The 19807-nt window shown below is 37.3% G+C and overlaps 1 protein-coding gene across 1 annotated transcript in view; it reads right to left on the reverse strand.

Moving 5' to 3' along the window:
- Positions 1 to 18251, reverse strand: part of LOC121521941 (protein shisa-like-2A) — a 56813-nt gene extending 38562 nt beyond the window's left edge. Inside the window, exons 1-4 of the mRNA XM_041806157.1 lie at positions 18101 to 18251; positions 17096 to 17123; positions 15615 to 15791; positions 14008 to 14141 (exon numbers count right to left, since the gene is read on the reverse strand). Of these exons, the coding sequence (XP_041662091.1) occupies positions 14008 to 14141; positions 15615 to 15791; positions 17096 to 17123; positions 18101 to 18251 (490 nt within the window). The remainder of the gene's footprint in view (positions 1 to 14007; positions 14142 to 15614; positions 15792 to 17095; positions 17124 to 18100) is intronic.
- Between the last annotated feature and the right edge of the window lie 1556 nt (positions 18252 to 19807).

The following is a 19807-nucleotide window of genomic DNA, read 5'->3' on the forward strand; positions in this document are numbered from 1 at the left end:
ATAATTAAGAAAGATTCTCTTCATTGAATATATAATAAATAAAAACACAGGGTTGATAAATAATTCTGGAATATTCTCTTCATTGAATATATAATAAATTAAAACACAGGGTTGATAAATAATTCTGGAATATTCTCTTCATTGAATATATAATAAATTAAAACACAGGGTTGATAAATAATTCTGGAATATTCTCTTCATTAAATATATAATAAATAAAAACACAGGGTTGATAAATAATTCTGGAATATTCTCTTCATTAAATATATAATAAATAAAAACACAGCGTTGATAAATAATTTTGGAATATTCTCTTCATTAAATATATAATTAATAAAAACACAGAGTTGATAAAATAATTCTGGAATATTCTTTTCATTAATTATGTAATAAATAAAAACACAGGGTTGATAAATAATTCTGGAATATTCTCTTCATTAATTATGTAATAAATAAAAACACAGGGTTGATAAATAATTCTGGAATATTCTCTTCATTAATTATGTAATAAATAAAAACACAGGGTTGATAAATAATTCTGGAATATTCTCTTCATTAATTATATAATAAATAATAAAAACACAGAGTTGATAAAATAATTCTGGAATATTCTTTTCATTAATTATGTAATAAATAAAAACACAGGGTTGATAATTCTGGAATATTCTCTTCATTAATTATGTAATAAATAAAAACACAGGGTTGATAAATAATTCTGGAATATTCTCTTCATTAATTATATAATAAATAATAAAAACACAGAGTTGATAAAATAATTCTGGAATATTCTTTTCATTAATTATGTAATAAATAAAAACACAGGGTTGATAAATAATTCTGGAATATTCTCTTCATTAATTATATAATAAATAAAAACACAGGGTTGATAAATAATTCTGGAATATTCTCTTCATTAATTATATAATAAATAAAAACACAGAGTTGATAAATAATTCTGGAATATTCTCTTCATTAAATATATAATAAATAAAAACACAGAGTTGATCAAATAATTCTGGAATATTCTCTTCATTGAATATATAATAAATAAAAACACAGGGTTGATAAATTATGGAATATTCTCTTCATTAATTATGTAATAAATAAAAACACAGGGTTGATAAATAATTCTGGAATATTCTCTTCATTAATTATGTAATAAATAAAAACACAGGGTTGATAAATAATTCTGGAATATTCTCTTCGTTAATTATATAATAAATTAAAACACAGGGTTGATAAATAATTCTGGATAATTCTCTTCATTAAATATATAATAAATAAAAACACAGGGTTGATAAATAATTCTGGAATATTCTCTTCATTGAATATATAATAAATAAAAACACAGGGTTGATAAATAATTCTGGAATATTCTCTTCATTAATTATGTAATAAATAAAAACACAGGGTTGATAAATAATTCTGGAATATTCTCTTCATTAAATATATAACAAATAAAAACACAGCGTTGATAAATAATTTTGGAATATTCTCTTCATTGAATATATATAATAAATAAAAACACAGGGTTGATAAATAATTCTGGAATATTCTCTTCATTAATTATATAATAAATAAAAACACAGTGTTGATAATTATGGAATATTCTATTCATTAATTATATAATAAATAAAAACACAGGGTTGATAAATAATTCTGGAATATTCTCTTCATTAATTATGTAATAAATAAAAACACAGGGTTGATAAATAATTCTGGAATATTCTCTTCATTAATTATATAATAAATAAAAACACAGGGTTGATAAATAATTCTGGAATATTCTCTTCATTAATTATATAATAAATAAAAACACAGGGTTGATAAATAATTCTGGAATATTCTCTTCATTGAATATATAATAAATAAAAACACAGGGTTGATAAATTATGGAATATTCTCTTCATTAATTATATAATAAATAAAAACACAGGGTTGATAAATAATTCTGGAATATTCTCTTCATTAATTATGTAATAAATAAAAACACAGGGTTGATAAATAATTCTGGAATATTCTCTTCATTAAATATATAATAAATAAAAACACAGGGTTGATAAATAATTTTGGAATATTCTCTTCATTAAATATATAATAAATAAAAACACAGCGTTGATAAATAATTTTGGAATATTCTCTTCATTAAATATATAATTAATAAAAACACAGAGTTGATAAAATAATTCTGGAATATTCTTTTCATTAATTATGTAATAAATAAAAACACAGGGTTGATAAAATAATTCTGGAATATTCTCTTCATTGAATATATAATAAATAACAGTCGCTGATAAAAGCACCTAAATCACATGATTTTAACTGTATTTGAATTTTAAATATAACAGCTGTAATGTTCATCTTACATCTATTTCAGAAAGTGAGCACTTTGACCTTCTGCCACATATTTGTGCTGATGTGTTGTGCACTATAACCTTACTCTACCTGCAAATTAGATAATGCTTCAGGTAATATTGTCTCATTTTTCAGGAATCTAAAGTGTATTTTTTTGTACCTGGAGATTTTTTTATTTCTTACATTTATTCTGGTTGTTAATAAAACAGCAGTCTGTCATTAAAAAAAAAAACTAAAATATTTATTATTTATGACTTTTCTTTAATTCACCTCAATTCAAGCTATCTGTAATTCTAATTCTGCCTAGTCAAAATCTAATTAGAGATATCTTAAATCAGAATTACAGATATCTACAATTCAGTTGCAGACATCTGTAATTCACATTGTGGATATCCGAAATAACAATGTAGATATCTGTAATGACGATTGTGGATAGGCTGAATGTATTTGCAGATATCTGAAATATTTTTTTTGACTAGGCAAAATTGAATTACAGATATCTGCAACACATATCCAGTCTAGCTTTTAAATGTTAAAATGGCTTGCCATAAAGCAGTCTCCAGAGCAGAGTCAAAGAACCAGTGATGTATGGTAAGTTATGGTTGGGACTTGGTGATGCTTTACGTGAAAATGCCCATTTGACTAATTCTAGTTTGCTTTTTAATGACCTTAATGAGGTAGTGATAGCTAGCCTAATATTAGCTTTTACAGAGTCCAAAATTAGGACTGTTCAGGGTTTCCTGTATTTGTCAACATGCCTATAGATAATGTTACTGTGTGTTTGAAATTACCCAGTGTGTTTTAGGCCTGTCTGAAATGAGGAAAAACTACAATGTGCGGTAATCCTGTTTAATTGAAACATTCAAGTCATTAAGACATAACAAGATATAATTTGTTACCACGTGAACTTTTTTTTTATCTTGGTTCAGGCTGTCTTGGCAAGTTAATATTGGGATGAAGATGATGAACAAATATTTCAAAAGAACAATAATAAAAGAATGAAACAAATAATATGTGCTGCCCTGGTGTGTATGTGCAAGCCTTAATAAAGTGTTATATCCTTACCTCATCTCATGTACGTACTGATATTAAACTAACCTAATGTTTACTGCATGTTGTTGCTCTGATTAACTAGCATGATTAACAACACCAGTCTCTTACTTAGACTGAAGATGATCCAGATGTGGTGGATAGCAGGAGGCCTCAAAGCAGAAATGATGATGACACCCAGGGCAAAACAGGAGGGCAACTGGCAGAACGGCCTCAGGAACCCTTACAAGGCACCAGTATGATTATGGTGAGGTTAATGACCATGATGCTTGTTTGGCTTGTTTGTTTTTATATGCACTAACTTGTGCACTAAACCTTAATACTGTCATCTTTATATTTTGCTGATTACTTCAATAATGTGTACACCATATTTTTTTGTCTCTCATCCAGATAGACCAGCATATATGTTCTAGAGGGGACTCCAGAGAGGACTGTGGCCCCATTACAGAGGTGGAAAAGTACCAGACTATTGTACCCAAGTAAAAGTACAGTTACTCTGGTTAAAATTTACTTGCAATACTTCACTCAAAAAATACTTATAGTGATTTTAAAAACTACACAAAAAGCACAAGTGCACAAAAAGCTACTCAATCACAGTAATTTGAGTAAATGTAATAAGTCACTTTCTACCCCTGCCCCATTGTCAACATAAACCACTTCAACCCAGCCTTCATAAGCAACAAATGGACGAGTACTCTATATACTGTTATGTTGTTGAGTTTCAATGCACCTTGCATCCCTCACTTTTATACCACACTATCAAGAGGGGGAAAGTTTGAGACAGACTGGCACTAACTGACTTACTTACTAGCTTGTTTATTGGTAAGGACCAAAAAAGCAAAGGAAAGGTGCTTAAGGAAGGAGAATCAAGTGAATGTCCTTCACCTTTCAAGTTTTAGTTTTCAAATGTCAGTTTACTATTTTCAGTTTAGTCTTCATTTTCATAAATGCTCTGGGTTAAGTTTTTTGTACACTTGTAGTTAGCTTAGTTCATCTATTTTTAAATAAAAGTATTTTAAAATGGCTTCTTGTTGTAATTATGTTGCCCTCTAGTGGTTTATTCAGGGTATAGATAGGCAAATTGATAGGTCCTTATATTATTGAATCAATGATCTGTAGGCATTAAAATCACTGCATAAGTACATGCAGTTTTTGTAGGCTACTTAATTGGGTTCTTCAGTTTACTGATACCTCTATGAATTACAGTCAAAACACCAAATGCATAGATTTGTTTCATCAAGTTACATGAAACGTGTGCCACCAGCTGGCTGGCTCCTGATACCGTGCATTAAATGGGTCGGTCTGTCAGTGACTCCCCGGCTACGTTTCCTCCCAGTCCGCCCCTGGATCAGAGTCTGGAGGCTGATCATCACAGTCCAGCTTCCGACTCATGAAGTGTTTTCTGAATCCTGCAGGCCACTGGAGCAGCTCACTCTCAGATGAGAAGATCCTTCGCTGGCATCCCCTGCTGAAAGCACACATGCAATTGCACAAAAGAGAGTAATTTACAGGATTACTGTGAGCAGATTGTAAGACCAAGAAATGCTCTCTTTGGTGACTTCTCACCCCTCCTTCAGCTTCCCCTTCTACCTCACTTCCCCCACCACTCCTAACCTGTTTCACCAGCCAGTACATTTACATGCAGTGAAGGCTTTCACATCAAACCTGTTTGGGTCTACTGAAGCGAACTCGAGCCCTTTACTGAGCTGAGACCTCATGTACAAAGGGTGCGTACAAAAACGTGGCGTACGTTCTTTTTCACAGCAAAGTTCAGATGTATCAAGAGTGAATAGACCGTGGAAATTTGCAGTGCCTCACACCAACTTCATGGCTGGCGTACGCACGTTTCTACAGCTGTGGATCCTTTGGCGACACCTCGAGGTGAATGCTGAGAAACTGTTATAATACAGTTTTTTTAATGGAAAAACACTGAAATCAAAAGTATTACACAATTATCAAAACCTTACACTCAAGGAGCAAAACATTGGCCCAGATTTGCACCACCATAAGCACAATGTCAGCTTCACACTTTTTGCAAAACAATACACACAGTAATTTGCAGAACACTTAACACACTTGTATACATTAGACACAGGAGTATATCACTATGTCACTTCCTTGCAATTCCAAAGCACTGACTGTAAAATTACCACACCTATGAGTCATTGGTTAAACACAGCCATCAGGTGCACAAACACACGATTGCTTAAATGTAGACACACCAATCAGGTTTAAGCACTATAAAAATGCAGCAGGTGAGTTCACCTGTATTCAACCAAAATAGAAGGAGTCAGAAGAAGAAGCGTGAGGGTGAGAGGCGGAATCCACGGAGGAGGAGGAGGAAGAGGAGGAAGAGGAAGACCTGAAGCAAAAAGGGAACATGCTCAAAGAAGAAGAGGACCAAATTCATCAAAAAAATCTAAACCCAATCGGCACAGCAGTGAAGGGTTTACGTTCTCCGGCCCCAGGCTCAGGTACCCCTCATTCGGGCACACTACTGTAGTAGCATGAACATGGGGCATGTTTTGTTGTTATTCTCCATGCTTACATGTTGACTGATTTGGGTACATGAAGAGAAATAAATTACATTTTCTTCAGTCTGCTGCATTGGTCTTGTGTTGTGTTTTGTGGATTTATTATATTTTTGCACTTTCTCTGTGTACTTCACTTACAGTACTCTAATCGCTGAGAAGTAGAATTGCTAAAAGTGTTTAAGTTTAGCAACAGCAGTGTGTAACTGGTTCAAACAGAATTAAGTCATATTAAACGTGTGTGTTACATATGGTAACAAAATGTGTTTTTATTAAATTAGTGTACAGTTTTTACAAGAGTGTTAAATTTTGCAAAGGATCTGAGGTGTTCTGCTACTTGTGTGTGTGGTTGTGTAAATTGTGTGTAGTGTTTTCAATCAATCAAACTTTATTTATATAGCACTTTTCATTTCATAGAAAATGTAGCACAAAGTGCTTTTGACACAGACATAATGAGCCCTGTTTTCAAAATCGTGTTTAAGCAATCCAAAAAAACTGTAAATAAATGTGATGTGCATATCAGAGACACTTGAACAAATAGCACTGATGAACAATTAACATACCTACATGTCTGCGATTACACGAGTGGATTTAAATATAAAGTGGTGAAAATAAATACCGTTAACAACAATGGCTGCTTTAGCAGTATCAGAAGACACTGTAAATGGTGCAAGAAAAAGAGAACATGTGTTTAGAGACAGAGAGGATCTACTGGCGCATGATGACAACTGGCTCATCCGCCGCTTTAGGTGCCCAAGGGCAATTCTCCCGTAACTGCGCAGAGCTGCGGCCGGCTTTGAGGGACACAGCGAGGAGCCATGCACTGCCTGTATCCATACAGGTGCTGACCACACTGGGGTTCTTAGCAACTGGGGCATTCCAGTCGGGACTGGGCCAGTCGACCCTAAGCCGAGCCATGCCAGCCGTGTGGGACGGAATTATCTGCATGTCCGCCAGGTATATCAAATTCCCATACAATGCAGCTGAACAGGTCAACATTAAAGTGAAACTTGCAGCGAGAGCCGGTTTTCCCAATGTAATTGGAGCAATCACACACATTGCTATAAAAGCACCATCACATGATGAATTAGTATATGTCAACAGGAAAAATTTTCATTCGATCAATGTACAGATCATATGTGATGCGCAAATGCAATTAACCACCATTGTGGCGAGGTGGCCTGGTTCAATGCACGATTCATACATTCTGAGTAACAGCATGGTTGGGACCAGACTACAAGCTGGCACTGTGCGTGATGGGTGGCTTCTCGGTGAGTAAATTTATCTGTTTAATTGTCCTAATATTAAACCCCCTGATGCGCATTGAGCACGTGCCCCTAAATACTATCCCGTCTTCACAGCATCATCATCATCTATTCAGTGGTTACAGTTAGTGACTTGCTGTTTTTTGCTGGTTAAAGTACAGCTTCAGATCTTTCCAACAAGCCCCTGATTGTCTCTGTGTGCAAAGTACTCATGTTAATAACAACGTGCGTAAAGTGTGAAATCTGTGCATAAAGAGTGAAATGTCACCATGTGTGCACTTTTCTGATCTCACAGCATTGACAGCCTCACACACACTCTCCCACTCACTCCTCTTGCATTTACAGGTTATGCCTACAGTGTGCCAAAGAGGACATTTGTGCGCACCTCCACTTCAGTTAGAAGCGTCTCCAATTTGTTTTCTGTGAAGTTCTTCTTTTTTCCTGTCTTACTCATTCTTTTGTTTTAATTTTCTGAGCGTGCAGAGAGGGGGCGCAGGGCTCATTTAAATATGATTTGTGTATTTTAATGGGGGCGTGGACAGGGAGGAGTCGGGTACTCAAACATGTGCGCTCATTTCCACGTTGATTGGGACGTACGAAGGAAAGATGCTTTAATTCATGCGTGCCAACAGATCCATACATCTGGATATTTTTATGCGTACAACGTTTTCTGGATTTGAGCGTACGCCATGTTTCAGTAGGAAATCCACGTAAGTCTTTGTACATGAGGCCCCTGGTGTGGATTGTTTCTGCAAGTGTGAAAGCTGTCTGTTGAACTGTGATCTGGACCAATAACCTTGCAGAGGAGGTTTCCCAGATAAATGTGAAATAAATCATATGCAATGACCATATGAAATGGTCTATCTGGTGTGCCAAGTTAGTGACCAGATGGCAGCAGCCTTAATTGAAAAGACAAGGCGTGACTCTGCTCTGCAGGGATAGCTTTGGCCTTGTGGCTCTGAATCTCTATAGTGAGAGCTCTTCAAAATTTGTTCCTGCATTTTTATACATTTATAAGTCTGTGCTTATTTTCAGGGGGAGGGGCAGCAGATAAAAGAGAAAGCTGAGTAAAATGTTAATTAAAACAGAAATGAAACATGCAGATCTCCTAAACCTATATTTCATTTACAGTTGAACAAAAACAACATATCAGATGTAGAAAGTGAGACATTTTACCTTTTTGTGAAAAACATTAGCTCATTTTGAATTTGATGGCAGCAACACATCTCAAACAAGTAGGGACAGAGCAAAAAAGGCTTGAAAAGTAAAAAGTGCCAATTAAAAACACGTAGGAGAATTTTGCTATTTGGACTATTCTACTGCAAAACCATGCTGTTGTGATGGTATGGTAAGAATTGTCTTGCTGAAATATCCATGGACTTCTCTTGAAGCTCCCATCTGTTTGTGCCCAGTTAGAAAGTGACAGGACCAATCAACATCTCGGGGCAGTGCTTTCAGATGTGGCCAAGTCGTGACGTAAGCAAGCAGCAACAAGAGGCCGGTGCAATTATCGGGAAGACATTAGTGTGGATGCTGCGAAAGCGGCAGTTATATCAGAACTTGATAAACTTGATTTCTTTGTTAAAAGAGGAACAAAGAACAGCAGTGAGTTTTTTCTTTTTGAAAATGACCAAAGTCGTGGACTGACATGTCTACAGTCGCATGGTTTGCGTTATGCAGCTGTCTATGGAGTTTACTTGTCGGTAGAGTTGCACCTCGGTTTGGGGCTATGACTTCACATTTTGTTGCTCTGATTGGGCCATAAAGATATGATAGACAGAACGTTCACCCAAACACCCTCCGAGTTTTTTTTTTTTTTTTTCAAAGGCTCTGCCCTTTCCCAAACACTGTCTATGGGAGGTTTACCAGATGGATGTGTGAAACAAATCCATCTGGCGCGTCGGGCTAGGCACCCGTGGTTTCCTGACATTTGATGCATTTGAACACAGAACAGTTCTCCACTTTCTCCTCAGTCCATTTCAAATTACTTTTAGCCCAGAGAAGGCAGCAGCATGTCTGGATTGTGGTCATATGGCTTCTTCTTTGCATGATACAGCTTCAACTGTCACTTAACTAACTTTGTTGACTGACTGATTTCTGGAAGTGTTCCTGAGTCCATGCAGTGATTTTCAGTACAGAATGATGCCTGTTTTTAAAGCAGTCCTGCCTGGAGGCCTGAAGATTACAACCATACAATACTGAGCTTCAGCCTTTGCCCTTGATTTGAAGATATTATACTGTAGATGGTGGGATATTCAAAGTCCTTGCCAATTTTAAGCTGGGAACATTTTTCTTCCACAATTTTAAGATGCTTTTTTTTTTTTTGCAAATTATTGAACCTGTGCCCATCTTTACTTCTAAGAGACTCTGCCTCTCTAAAATGATGCTTTTATACCCAGTCATGTTACTGACCTGTTGCTAATTAACCTAATTAATTGCAAAATACAAGCTTTTCGTTCCATTATTACCACCTACTTTTCCAGCCTTTTGATGCTTTGTCCCTACTTTTTATTAGTTGTGTTGCTGCCATCAAATCCGAAATGTCAAAGGTGGAACACACACATCAGTGGATAGGGTGCTGGATCCAAAATGAAGTAGAAGGCAAAGAGAAAAGGTCTGAAAACAAAGTTCCAGAGCACTCCCGGTTCAACAGGGTAAGACTGATTTGTAGCTCTGATGAAGACTTTCACTTCCAGTCAACAGATTTGGAGGGATGTTTTAGAAAGAGAGGCTACAAAATCACTTGGGTTAACAATGCTTCTTTACACTTTAACAGCTTATCACAATCTGAACACCTAACTATGGCAAGGAAGGAACGCTATTTTACTTGAAGGAGAACTTTTCTGGATTCATACACTGGGTAGACACTGACACTGTACTTCCAAAAAACTAATTTAAACAGAATATTTTGGCCCACTTGATATAAAATTGTTTTGTTCTTTTTGGTTTCCTTCAAAAATGTAAATTATTTTTTTGCCTTAGGGAGTGAGATCAGTGCCAGTCCCCTAGACTGCAGCTGCCACTAGGGGGCGATTGCAATATTTTCGCCATATATTTTATGGGGTTTGATGCTAAAAAGCTTGTGATTGGTGGGGAAACAGGAAACCAGTCTATTATGGTGGTTCTTTGGAGGGAAAAATTGAACTCTCAAAGTGCCTAAAGTGGAAAGTTGACATGGAAAACTATGGTGGCCGAGAAGTCTCACACAAATGCAAATTCAAAACGCTTTGCAAAAAGAAAAAACACGATGACATTTGTGAAAAACACAAATACAAAAACTTACTGCAGCGCATGAATACAAACACTCAGTGCTGCGCAAAGATTCATAAACTTGGCACAGCGCGGAGGCAAACAGATTCCACAACAGCACAAAAATACAACAACTTGGTGTAGCAGATGGAAATAAAAACTCACAACACAACGGAAGTGGGGCCGTTATTAGGGTCGGACCTGATAGCCTGCTAACGGCTCCGTTAGCAATAAAGTTACATACCACAACTCAAACTTACTGAAGACACGCTTGGATCGAGTAATTGAAGTAAGTAAACACTGTTTGTTTGTCAGCTTCACTTCTTGCACATTTTATTTTGTAATCGATAAGTTTTAGAAGTAACTTTTAACCGGCAAACAGCGCGAAGAGCTACGTTTGGGGTCAGATATGCATGACGTAAGCTGTCAGATGAATGAATGGACTCGATCAATTTGATTTAGATAGTTCTTTACATACATACTAAACTGTACAGGAGGTTACAGTTATTAAAAATCACAAGAAAAAAAACACACGACAAATTACATACTGTGAGTACAGAAATTACTTTGAGTAGCAGTGTTGTACGTAACTTTATTGCTAACGGAGCCGTTAGCAGGCTTAGCAGGTCCGTCCCTAATAACAGCCCCACTTCCATTGTGTTGTGAGTTTTTATTTGCATCTGCTGCACCAAGTTGTTGTATTTTTGTGCTGTTGTGGAATCTGTTTGCCTCCGCGCTGTGCTGAGTTTATGTATCCTTGCGCGGCGCTGAGTGTTTGTATTCATGCGCTGAAGCAAGTTTTGTATTTGTGTTTTTCTCAAATGTCGTCGTGTTTTTTTTCTTTTTGCAAAGCGTTTTGAATTTGCATTCGTGTGAGACTTCTCGGCCACCGTAGAAAACAGCTTCTTCAATCAAGAATGGATTCTTGAGTATGTATTTGTCATGCATCATATCCACTGACTGACTGAGGGATTTTGGTAAAATGGATCAAACATTAAGCTAACATTTAAAGCCTATTGGTATTTTTTTGAAATAACATGGCCTAAATACCACAACATATTTTTCCTCTGCATATTTTCTGATTTTAACCCTTAGGTATACCTGGGTACATGTCTTGCATCCTGTTTTGATTGGCATGAAACTGCTCAAAGATGTGTATTTTTGCTCATTTAAAAAATTTCAAGCCAAAAAAAAAAAACCCCACGTTGGTGTCCTTTGGGGACAAAACTCACTCATTTAAACCCATTATAATCGCTTATTTTGATTGCAAATTTGCAATATCCTGTATCACTCTTACCGCCATTATCTATGATGCACCTTTGAATGGGAACCTTCAACTTCCAATTTTACTATTAGCCACTGGATGGCGCCAGTATCCTTTTTGGGCCAAGCATGTATCCATAGGGCACTGAAAAGACACTATACCAGTCGGATTTTAAAAAGCTCTGTGAAATAAAGGCATAAAGAAATGAAATAAAAAATGTCTGTGGGTGTTGATATGAATTTATACCATAGTCTTGGTGAATACTCGATTGGCTCTGGAAATTCCATCGGTGTCCATTATCTTCTGGTATATGGACACCGTTCAAACTTCACATGTAGTTCCGGTCAAAAAGTCATTACACTTTTCCAAATCAATGCACAGCAACTGTTAGCCGTTACTCCTTTAGGAGTTACTATAGCAACCTGATATTTTCTGAGCAGGGAGTACAGCGCTGCCAGTCTAAGGAGCTTGCGGACCGGCATCAACCATCACTTAACTAACAAAAGTAAAATGACAGACTTCCGGTTTAAGACCAGTAATGTAAGACGGTCTTATCTTCTATATCCGATGGACGTCTTGTTTCCAGGTTCACCTTAACTCTGAGAGGTGTCGCAAAAACTCACTCCTCTTCTGTTTTAACTGCTATAAACTATTGTGGGACGGCTGTGCATCGGACGGTTCAGGCCTCCACATCGTCTATTAATCCCTGATAACTGGACACCTCATTGGGTATTAACCCTTACATAAACTTGGGTTGTGCATGTTAGTAATAAGAAATTGCATCGCTGAAGCGCCACTTCAACGTGCTTCGTTGGGTATACACTGCATGTCTGTTTTCAGCACTGGCGCTGTCAAACCACGTCATTACTTATTGATCAGAAAGCTCCAAACAGAAAGTCAAAAGTGTAGAGTATCTGGTTCAAAATACAACACAATGCACAGGCTCTCAATCATAAATCACCACTATATCAATATTATGTCTCATCCTGAAGCTAGAGCAAAGGGTCACCGAGAGGTCAGTGGGTCACAGAGCTACGCATTGATGAGGAAAAGATAACTTTTTTTTGTTTTACACCAAAAAGGTCAAATAATCCGCTGTTGACATACTATTCCCATGTGAACTCACAGATCTCCTGTGATTTCTGCCCTGTGATCAGGGCTGCACGCCACAGCACAGTGCTCTAGACACGCTTCCAGTGGATGAGGTTGTTCCCTTCTGTTGTAGCAAAACCGTGGCGCTGCGGGCTACGGCACAGACGATGTTTACGGAAATTGTCAGACCGCACTATGAAAGCCCAAATAACGTCTACTTATCTTGTCAGTCATATCATATTGTACCATATCATAACCTCACTTGACATCTGATGATCTTATATTTGTTCAAAGAAATTAAACTTTATTTTATAAATATGGGATGATCTAACAATTCTTCAAAGATGCGCCTGTAGGGAAAATGAAAAGTTTAGTGTTAGTTGTCTAGGATCCCAGAGCATTTGTTTGTGCTCTCCCAGTGAAAGTTATAAATATTATCTGCTTTGTGAGGAGGGCTGTCACTTCACACTTACTTGTGAACATGACGCAGCGACTGTCAATGAGGCACTCAAAATGTATTTGACTAATTAATTAAAATGATGAAATTATTAATTATTAATTTAAACCCTGCAAATTACCAAAGCTTTGTCATGATCAGAACTGGAGGTGATTACAAAAAAAACAATTAATCAATCAAAAAACCAAAAGAAATTATTAATATAACCATATAAAGTAGGGGCAAAAACGTTTCCTAAAAACAGACTCAGACTACACGAATTTAGCCAGATTTAAGCCCGACTGTGACGTCACAGCTCGTCATCAAAACTCGGGCCCAATTTTGAGAGTCAGGAACGACAAACTGTCTTGCAGTGTGACATAATTCAGGACACGTCCAAGACTCCTTACGATTCCTCTCGACCACGATTCCACAAGACTAGCATGTCAGAATTTTTCGTACATCGTCGTCTAGTTTGACATCCTGACCTGACGTTAACGACGTGAATCCTGACGTCTAACAGGAGAACATTTGCTCCATATCTTTGCATCATCGTTTACTAGATTTACCACTTTTATCCCCTTTTATTCCCTAGTTTAAAGGGATGCCTAATGGTTAAACTGTTCTGGGGGCCAGAACCCCAGTTCTAACAAAGTTAGAGTTGGGGTTTTGGATATTTTCTCTAATTTTCCCCCTAAAATTTAATCAGAATTAAACCAACTCCCTGAATCAAAGTGGACTTAAAAGGCTTGCTTGTGCACTTACCTGGTGCTCTGAGTGGTAGGCCGTTGTCAAGGTGACTGGGTTTGGTGGCAATGAGGAGGTAGCAGAGGACACACAGGGTGATGCAAGCAAGGAGGACCACAGCTAAAATGGACCGATCAACCAGAGCGTTGGTTCTGAGAGGAGAGGAGGAGAAAGGGGCAGAGAGAGAGCCATGACACTAAGAACAGAATTTAGAAAAGAGTTTTACATGAACATCAACATCTCAGCATTAAGGTGAGAAATTCCCTGAATATTGACCTGGAGAAAGTTCAGCACTTCATTCAAGGCTATTATAATGCAGCAAAACATGTTCTCCTCTTTTATTTGTGATTTAAGTTCATATATGCAAGGTGCCTAGGGGTCTCTGGTAAGTGTTTAAGAGTTTTGCTGAGGATGGAGGTGAAGAAGGAGTGACAGAGCTGAGTTAATTATCTCACTGAGATTAAAAATATCTTTTTCAAGAGTGTCCTGGCCAAGACAGCGACAGTCAAAGTTACACACAAGCAACGAGTAAACTTACAAATAAAATGTCAAACAACAGCACACTGAAAGAGAAAGAAGCAACAAATTGCAGTGGCATGCACAGACTTTTTCAAGGGCAGGGGCAAAAAGAAAAAAAAAGGGCACATACAGCGCGTTCTCGCCACTGAAGAGGGCACTTTAGACATGTTTATATGTTATACAAAGGGCACATTATATAGCCTTAAAACTGACTAACTAGACAGACTACTCAAGTTAGTTTGTAGTTAGGATCAGAAATGGATCATCCACAAGAACTGTGTAGATTCAGCATTTGACTGTGAAGAACACACAGAAATAAATAAATCCATGGGGGGTCTGGGGGTCTTCCTCCAGAACATTAAGTAGATGCCATTTCCTGTCTAGTGCATTTTAACAGCATATTAGCACCAGATAATCCAAACTGGTTCTGTGAGATATAGTTCTGGCTCAATATAGATCAAAAAAGGGCCCAACATACAAGTCATGGCAGCAGTAATGTTTCATAGTATTTCTTGGTCCTGATGGTCTTCTGGAGTTTAGTGGGGGGGTTTTCACCCAAGAGGGCAGTTTAGTGTGTTTTGCCAGTGAGGAGGGTATTTAAACACACCTTTTTGCCACCCAAGTGAGCAGTTTATCATGTTGTAACCAGCCAAGGGGGCAGTTTAGTGTGTTTTGCCAACCAGGAGGGCACTTTAGCACATGTTCTGACTCCCAAGAGGGCACTTTAGCGTATGTTTGGGCTCAAAAGAGGACACTTTGGAGTGCGTTTTGGCTCCTAAGAGGGCACTTTAGCACGCGTTTTGGCTCTCGAGGGCATTTTAGCATGTGTTTTGGCTCAAAAGAGGGCATTTTAAAACACGTTTTGGCTCCCAAAAGGGCACTTTAGCACGTTTCTTTTTTAGCAGAGGCAGGAGGTGGGAGGGACCCCCCCCCCCACCGCACACCACTGATTGTTTAAACCAGCTACGATCAAACACATCATTCAAAACATTTGCAGACAGATCTGACTGCCTCCAAGTCAACCAACCTCTTCTTAAAAGCTTCCAATGAGACCAAATATGAGTGTAGGAAACTTCATCATCACCAGAACTGAAAGCATTCCTTACCTCAGCCACCACGTGTATCCATAGGGAAAGAAACTGTTGGGATCATCACAGCAGTACTTCACGTCATTAAACCCGCAGCAGTAGATCGCTGTAGCAGCGTCTCCCAGTTTGGGGCACGAGAATCCGTCCACCAACAGCCCGTCTGCACTGTAGTAACTGCTGCATTCAGCACTCATGCTTCAACATGGAAAAGAGGAAAGAGTACTAAAAAACACCCTCTTTAAATCCTTTGATAATGGTGATGGGTGGGGGGTGGGGGTGGGGGTGGGGGGCTCTGTGCGTCCTCGGCGCGCATTTACGCTCTGCTGTGAGAGCAGCAGTGATGTGTTCGTGGTTTTCCTTCAGCTGTGCGTTTCTGAATCAATCAACTATACAGAAGACAGGTAGAATACGAACAAGACTGCTCCCTCCCTCTCTGTCTCTCTACTTCTCTGTCAGGGGTGATTCTAGGATCAGAGGTTTAGGGGTGCTGAGCTGCCCGCCCAGGCTAGATTAATTTCATTGTTTTGTACATTTTAACGCAATTTCATCCCCAAATTAGTGAAAGAAAAGCATAACTCTTTTTGGGAAAGTCTGTGACTAAACCATCAAATCTGATAAAGGTTATTTAAATGTTGAGCCACAGCAAAAGAGGAATGGATTGGAATCCTAAAATAAACATACAGTAACTCTGATTTCTGGAGTAAATCAGCCCCCTATAGTGAGTGCCAAAAACACCAAAAATGGACCTTGGACTTATTTTTGGACTGTTCTTTGAAATGCAATGTACAACATGTAAAACACATTGACAGAAATGACCTTTTTCAATGTTTGTTTCTGCCTTTTTACTTCTTGTCTGTATTATATAATACAAATACATGAATGAAAATACACTTTTAAAAAAGTGCTTGAAATCTACAAAATAATATTAATTCTCCTTCTTGTATAGTGAAATTAAGCAAATAATAAGTAAAGCATATTAATTAGGAAAATGTAATGAGGATGTCCTGTTTAGAATGAAGTCCACTGATATACTGGTATGTTAAGTGCAGTGTGCTTCTGAAAAGCATTTAATGTGGGGAGAACACATAACTGCCATGACGTATATGTTAAATTATAACGTGAATGTTTTTCTTTGGCAGCTTAAAAGTTGCTATTTTGTGTGCCACTATTCTCCGTTTGTTCTCTTACCTGGTTCTTCCTGATCATGCACTCTCTCCTCTCCTTCCCCTTTTTCATCTCTCCCTCTTTGGATTGACAATCATACACAAATAGATTATATTCAACTAGATGAAAAATTACAGAAATATGAAAAAATACTAATAAGAATACTAATATATAAAGTTCTCTCTCTCTCTTTGTACTGTCAACCAAAATGCACCCCCCCCAATGGGCCCTGGGCACAAACTAACTATGCACCCTACATACACATGCCAACTGTAAAGGTGTGTTGTCCACTATGTAGACCCTCGACCCTCATGATATATATGCTTAATCTGTACATCTTCAGAAAGCAGACTGGGTGTTGTTCTGGAGGTGAGGGGGAAACAAAAAAAGTCATGGAGTACATCAAAAAACGAAAACCAGTGCCTCGTGCAAAAACGGGCCAAGAATATCATGTGACTTCAAACAACCAGGGCCAGTCTGTGGCATAGGTAGTATAGGCAAATCTAGGGACACCACACGCTCCAAGGGGTGCCCAGTGAATCATCATTTAAGTATACAGTGGCTTCAGAAAGTCTTCAACCCCTTCACTTTTTACAAATGTTGTTGTTTTATAGATTCAATTAACTCACTGAGTGCGAGCCCTTTTATAAAATGGAAAGTGGCTTGTGCCAGCGTTTTTGGCCATTTTGAGTCATCTTTCAAGACTCACAGAATATTTTGTACTATGACTCTGAAAACACCGAATAGCTCAAATGAAAGAAGAAACTCTCTATTTCATCAGGGAAAAAAAACGTTTGTTTGCACCTTGTTCCGTTCTTGATTTATCTGAAGTTGAATAGAGGCTAGTTTCACCAAAAAGACCACTTTTTTTTTAGAAAGCTGAGAAAAATGCATTTTTGTGAAAGAGAGTCTGTCAAGCAGAACAGTGATTTGAATGTTATAATTTTGCCTTCAATGACATAAAAGACATCTGAAAATTGAATTACAAGTGTTATTTTATTGTAAAATAAGTAAAAATGAATACAAAATACAGCACAATACAACTGGACGGCCACCACGGGACCCCCGATACGCCCACGTCCTCTCTTGCTTGCGTGTCCCCTGGCACTGCCTGTAAATTATAGAAGTAATATAATCTATAATATGTTATATATATTAAATCTAATCTATAATGTAGGATTTTTTTGTTCTTACCTCTTTTTCTGCCAACAGACGGTGTTGTAGAATTGCATGGGGCTTACTCTTCTCTCAAGTCTACTTCTGAAATCACAGGAATATGAGTGATGGTTGCATTTGATAAATCTGGCTGAATAATCAGTGGGTTCCTAACGTTAACTTACCTCCATCACTCTGGGACGGATAACAAGATCCACTCCGCTCACTCGGCAGCCATTCCTCAGAGTCTGGGTCGGAGTCCATCTCTGAAGTGTCATCGCTGTATGCATCCAGCTGGCCAGTGGATGCCGACACACGGGGGAGACCTGGCGGCATTCTTTAGCCTTTTGGCCGGCCGAGGCAGATGAATAAAAGCGCTGATGCCTGGACTCGCTGTCGGTGTCAGTGAGTTATCGATTTCTCACGCAAAAGTTTAAAATTTCTTCCAGCGTCCGTCAGCGAAACTGGCCACTTGATCCCTCATTTTTTGGGGGTCATTTTGTGCCGATACTGAATATTTCAGAACTTTTAGCTTAGATTACCTCCATCCCTGCGTCTCCACCTCCTGCTCTGATCTCACTGGCTTTGATCTACCGTCTTCTGTGTTCCGACTACGTATCCCAGAAGCGCCCCCTTGTGCCAGCCGCCAAAAAAAACACTTTGACGTATGTATAGGTCAATGGCACTCAATGAGTTAAAAATAGATTAAGCTTTATCTCATCAACCAACACACACTACATCATAATGACAAAGCAAAAAATAAGTCTTAAGAAATTTTAATATATTTTTAAAAAAATTAAAAACTGAGGTATCACATTTTCAAAAGTTTTACAGCTTTTACAGAGACCCTTATAAGAGACTACTACTACAATTTGCCTCTCCACCTCTACGCAGTAATATGATGTATTCATCGTATTACTGCGTGCACCAAACCGTGATGGTACAGGACGAATACAAATACCGTGACACCCCTACTATTTAATAGTTTTTGTCGTGGCAGATGTTAACTTTTTGGAATACTTGTACCACTGCTTTTCTTGTGGCTGCCAAATTTTTGCTATGATAAAAATATTCCAAGAAGCCACTGTCAACCATCAGCTGGACCATGCACGTTATCGTATTTTCACATTATAAGAGCCCCAGATTTATTTATTTTTTTAATTTAGATTTGATTGGGAGAAATGTTTGTGTAGATATTTTTTATATTTATATTCTGAATAACTTTCTAATGACTGTCTTGTCTTTTATCAGGTAGGTCAGAAGGACGAAGCAGAACAAGAGCTTGCCTGGCTTCAAAATTATTTTCATTTATGGTTTCTGCTTTGAGTACATGAAGGTGGGCATATTTTTTGAAAATACATCTCCATAAACACTGTCCTTTGAATACAAATTTTCTGTCGTTATTGATTAAAGTTAAGTAAGCATTGACTGTAAATTTGTTTTGCTTTTCTCTTAAGTGAAAATTCTACTTTTATTTTACAGCAAATTCAGCTTTTGTTTATGGTAAAAATGTAAGCCGTTTAAAAAGCAAACCATGATGTGCATTTAGTAATGTTTTGGCTTGTGACTAAAGCAAATATATTGATAAAGGTGTAATTGAAAATGTTAGTTTGTACTGATTTAGAAATTTAAGTTGAGGTAACTTTAAAAATTGCATGTAACAAATAACATCAATTTTTTAAAGTTAATCCAAATAAAAATTTAACTTGGATGAAACTATTAACATTAAGTTATTCCAATGTAAAAATTGAAGCTGATTTAACTTTAAAAATTGCATGTAACAAATTACATCATTTTTTTTTTTTTTTTAAAGTATTCCAAAGTAAAAATTTAAGTTGTAACAAAGTAAATATTTTGCATGGTCTTTATTATGAGTGATATTTTTAATTTGA

Source organism: Cheilinus undulatus, linkage group 2 (genome assembly GCF_018320785.1).
Source record: "Cheilinus undulatus linkage group 2, ASM1832078v1, whole genome shotgun sequence".
Lineage (NCBI taxonomy): Eukaryota > Metazoa > Chordata > Actinopteri > Labriformes > Labridae > Cheilinus > Cheilinus undulatus.